Source organism: Priapulus caudatus, unplaced genomic scaffold, assembly GCF_000485595.1.
Source record: "Priapulus caudatus unplaced genomic scaffold, Priapulus_caudatus-5.0.1 Scaffold788, whole genome shotgun sequence".
In the NCBI taxonomy this organism is placed as follows: Eukaryota; Metazoa; Priapulida; class Priapulimorpha; order Priapulimorphida; family Priapulidae; genus Priapulus; species Priapulus caudatus.
In genome coordinates, this window is record NW_014577849.1 from 70,187 (window position 1) to 74,705 (window position 4,519).

A 4,519-nucleotide genomic window follows, 5' to 3' on the forward strand; every position below is an offset into this window, starting at 1 on the left:
CCTCTTGTCTGCTCTTTCCTCCACTTCCTCTGCCTCAGACTCCACCAGCTGCAATCAACCGGTATAGTAATTGTTGATTTGCCACTTTTGGAATTGACCATTTGGCATTTTATCACCGGTACATCCGTGCTGGGGAGACTGCTGTGAACGTACAGTATGTCTGTCCACAGGCACTTGGAGCGTTTCAACTGTAAACATACGCCGCCGCCATTGCGCGCACACTGACACATAAATATAGAGCAGGTGTGAAAGCGCGATCCCAAAAATTCGCTCGACGCTCGCTGTATTTCTTACGATTTCAACACAAATACACATCAAACAGCTTCCATCTTTGCTGCTAATTGAAGTACAGTGTTCACTTGTTGTAGAAATATTATGTCTCACTTCAAAACCGAGCTGTGTCACGCGAAATCACACAAAGACTGTCGAAATTCTCGCGTTCGCTAGCATTGCGCGCGTGATGGTAACAAGTTTAAGTACATGGCGGATGGCAGCGCACCGCCATCCGCCATGTACTTAAACTTGTTACCACACTTGTTACCAATATACAGAGACAGTAGAAGCCATTCTACGGGATTCTACAGGATTCACACTCAGCTTACAACCTAGGATTCCCGGCAAGCCAGGCAAGGCCACGACTGCCAGCGTATATAAGGACCGCCTGGGATCGACTCGGGGTGCTCCATTCTACCAGACGGCCAGGACACCGACCGTGTAAGGATCCAACCTTTACATTTTGGCGCAGTCGACAGGATAGTAGTGATGTGAACTGGTTCGTCGCGTACGTAGAGTGGAGGCCCTGGACAACAAGCTGTACATCAATGATCAAGCTAAGTACCTTCTCCAGTATGGGTATCGTAAAGTGTTCGTTGATAAGCTAGGAGACGTATTGTATGGCGCACGTAGCGTACAATGGTAGACTGCATAGTTCTTTCGACTTGCATCGCGCATGTCGTTATAGATAACCCTAATCCTAACCCTAACCCTAATCCTAACCTAAACCGACCAGGCTCTCCGACTAGTTACACAGCTCTCGCCACGTAGTGTTAAGCGAGATGGGAACTTGTGGCTAATCCTAACCCTAACCCTAACCCTAACCCCTAACCCTAATCGCGCATGCGTAACATAGGGATGACGCCCTGTCGCTAGCCGCATCTATACAGAGACAGTAGAAGCCATTCTACGGGATTCTACAGGATTCACACTCAGCTTACAACCTAGGATTCCCGGCAAGCCAGGCAAGGCCACGACTGCCAGCGTATATAAGGACCGCCTGGGATCGACTCGGGGTGCTCCATTCTACCAGACGGCCAGGACACCGACCGTGTAAGGATCCAACCTTTACATTTTGGCGCAGTCGACAGGATAGTAGCGGGTTAGGGTTAGGGTTAGGGTAAAATGTAAAATTCATGTTTATCAAATGTACTTGTACATGGTTTTAGTTCCATAACTCGCCGCTAGGGTGAATCGCGCATCCGTAACATAGGGATGACGCCCTGTCGCTAGCCGCATGTCACTCTTGCACTCACGTATTATACGAACTATATATACCAGGCTCGCAAGTTAGGATTGAGCAACAAATCGTAGGCACATTAGGGGTGGCGAACGTTGGATTTTCGATAATTTAACCTTGTAGTTGTACTCTTTTGTTTTTATTCACTCCTGATTCCTGAAAATACATACGAAATGGTGAGAAAAACTCGCACACCGCCCATAACGTAGACCCTAACGACTTACTCCGTTTGTAGATTCTTTGTCTGCTCTTTCCAGTAATTTTTCTCTTCTTCTACAGAACTGAATGACTTGCGTGCTTCCTCCATCTATACAAAAAGAAGGGACTAAGGTCACAATTTAGTGTATTTACATATATAATTACAAATGTTTTCAGCCAAACAAAATAGACTCAGCCATTTGGACTCAACCGTAATTTCTGATGACATCACAGAAACGAGGGCCCATATAAATCATGCGTGTCGTATCTTGTGGTCCTAGTCTATAATAATTATAAAAAGCTTGATATTTAGTTAGTTTCGCAAAATTTGATCATTAATATAATTTTAAAACACTAATATAACGCTAACAATGATTTTAATGTTGCTTACTTTAAAGTTAACGCCTGGCGTTTCAGTAGCACCTAAGCGGCAACGGCGAACATGGACGAGTCCGGTGAAAGTTGGATTGCGATCGTCTCAGAAAGTTTAGGAGCTCCTGTCGCTGGTTTGACGCTTATAGTATCACTATTCGCTGGTATGTATTTCAGACATACGGTCCTGGCATATCTCTAAAAAATACAAATAGCTTCTTTATAACTACTGTACTATGCCATTATAATTTATATGCTTCGCTAGGCTGGGCTATACACGCTTTCAAGAGCGTATAAAGAAGGAAAAGACTAATCCCCGGGCACTCTGGCAGGGCGAGCCCACAATGTAGGGGTGGTCGGGTAGGGTATGGTTAGGGTTAGGGTTTAGGTTAGGTTTAGGGATAGGGTTAGGGTCAGGGTTCAACTTAGGCCTACCTTACCCGACCTAGACCGAATAATTCTGTCCCATATAACCTTTTTTATATTTTGGTGAGGGTTATTATAGTTGGCGGACCAGAACGGGTTCATTGAAATTTCGTGAGATCGCATGCAAATTGCATGCGCTGAAATGCGGCCGCGTACCCGCTATTGGCGGGAAAAAAACCTACCGTTCCCTTCTACATGGCTTTACCTTGTTACTGATATGTGTATACATTCACTTCTTAAAAGATTGTTTTTCATAAACACCGCTCGTTCAACTTTCCTAAATTACATCGCATTTACAAACAATCAGACCAATCAGAGCGAGTCTTACAATAGCCCCTGGTTCTCGCTTGTATCTGTGGCGCTGCAGGAGCCTGATAGACTCGCTGTGATTGGTCTGATTGTTTGTAAATGGCGATGTAATTTAGGAAAGTTGAACGAAGCGGTGTTTATGAAAAACAATCTTTTAAGAAGTTAACATCGATTGAAGTGAATGTATACACATATCAGTAGCAAGGTAAAGCCATGTAGAAGGGAACGGTAGGTTTTTTTTCGAGCCAATAGCGGCGTACGGGCCGCATTCTCAGCGCATGCATTTTGCATGCGATCTCACGAAATTTCAATGAACCCCGTTCTGTCCCAAATATAACCCTCACCAAAATATAAAAAAGGTTATATTGGGACAGAATTATTCGGTCTATACCCGACCCTACCCTACCCGACCACCCCTACACTGTGGGCTCGCCCTGCCAGAGTGCCCGGGGATTAGTCTTACCCTATAAAGAAGGAGAGCGTACAACGGTGAAATGCTGAAACCATGTTGCAGTATTAGTCGAATTAATAAACTTTCCCTGTTTATTTTGACGATTCTTTGCAGTATTATTGATCAGCTATCCTACCTTGTTCCAGTAGCGGATTATCAATGGGCAAAGGGGGCATTTGCCCCGGCCCTACAAGTCGACCGGCCCTAAAGTGTTGTGACTACAAAAAACAAACAATTTATTATTTTTTCAAAGTATATCTTGGGCCGGCTCTACCATTTCATATGACTACATTTGTTTTTGCTTTCTACTTGTTTTCATTTTCTCCGTCTTTTGTGTGTACATTGCAGCAGCTAGGAATATTATTCACTTTAAGGTAGCTAGTGGGTTAAAACTACAATTTTTTAAAATATGATTTTTTTTAAATGTTAACTCTACTAATTATTTTAGAACGTTTCCTTCCATTTTTCAACATTAATTGCTTATAATTATCCACTAAACAGGTCTAAAAACATTATATGCTTATGGGAAGGGGGGGCGGGTGGATGGGCGGCCCAAATATATGATATGCCCCCGGCCCAGGCAACTGTTAATCCGGTGGCTGCTTGTTCATATAAAACAAACCGACATGTCCCCTACGATGCCCTACGCTGGCGAAAATGACGCGTGAAAATCTGGTATTTTCGCTGAACACCGACTCGCATTTATTTAGTCAGTAGCAGGGCCCTAGCTAGGATTTTTTTTCCTGTAGCCAAACAATTAGCCAGAATCAATTTCAATAGCCAATTTGGATTCCTGTTAGCCACATCTGTAGCCTAACATTTCTGAACACAAAAAGGCAATAAATAATTTTTTCTTATTCTTTATTTTCACAAACATTTTATATGCATAAGTGCAAACCTACACTTATTTAATGCAAACAAACTATTATTCACCACCTGTCTATTGACTGAGACACTAACACTATGATTCACGCACCATGACTCTGACTGACTGACAGAGACATTCAAATTGTCTGAATTTTTTTGCTTCACTGCAGGCAGGAAAAATCTTTTTTTGGGCACATCATAGACATAGCACTTTTCAAGTCAAACATCTCTTCTTCTGGGCCTTCATTTTGATGGTTAGAATGTCAGCAAACACTTTCTGTTTTCAGTTATTTCTCAGAGCTTGTTTTAACCAATTATGTCTGCTAAAACCCCTCTCACTTCAACTGTTGTAGATGGTAGGGTCAACTACCTTTTTACAGTAT

General features: G+C 43.0%; 2 protein-coding genes across 6 annotated transcripts in view; one reads left to right on the forward strand and one right to left on the reverse strand.

The window, feature by feature from the left end:
• Nucleotides 1-1,925, reverse strand: part of LOC106813536 (nuclear distribution protein nudE homolog 1-like) — a 16,210-nt gene extending 14,285 nt beyond the window's left edge. For all 3 annotated transcript variants that reach the window (XM_014817697.1, XM_014817698.1, XM_014817696.1), the window contains exon 1: nt 1,738-1,925. In XM_014817697.1, the coding sequence (XP_014673183.1) occupies nt 1,738-1,820 (83 nt within the window). In that variant the 5' untranslated portion in view covers nt 1,821-1,925. The remainder of the gene's footprint in view (nt 1-1,737) is intronic.
• Nucleotides 1,926-2,007: 82 nt separating this feature from the next.
• The window catches only part of LOC106813535 (lysophospholipid acyltransferase 5-like), a 17,253-nt gene continuing 14,741 nt past the window's right edge, over nt 2,008-4,519 (forward strand). For 2 of the 3 annotated variants that reach the window (XR_001394482.1, XM_014817695.1), the window contains exon 1: nt 2,124-2,247. Coding sequence is in view for 1 of the 3 variants with exons in the window: in XM_014817695.1 (XP_014673181.1) it covers nt 2,154-2,247 (94 nt within the window). In the remaining 2 variants the exon portion in view is untranslated. Of the gene's footprint in view, nt 2,024-2,123; nt 2,248-4,519 lie in introns of those variants that run through there. The other variant, XR_001394483.1, reaches the window with a different exon arrangement.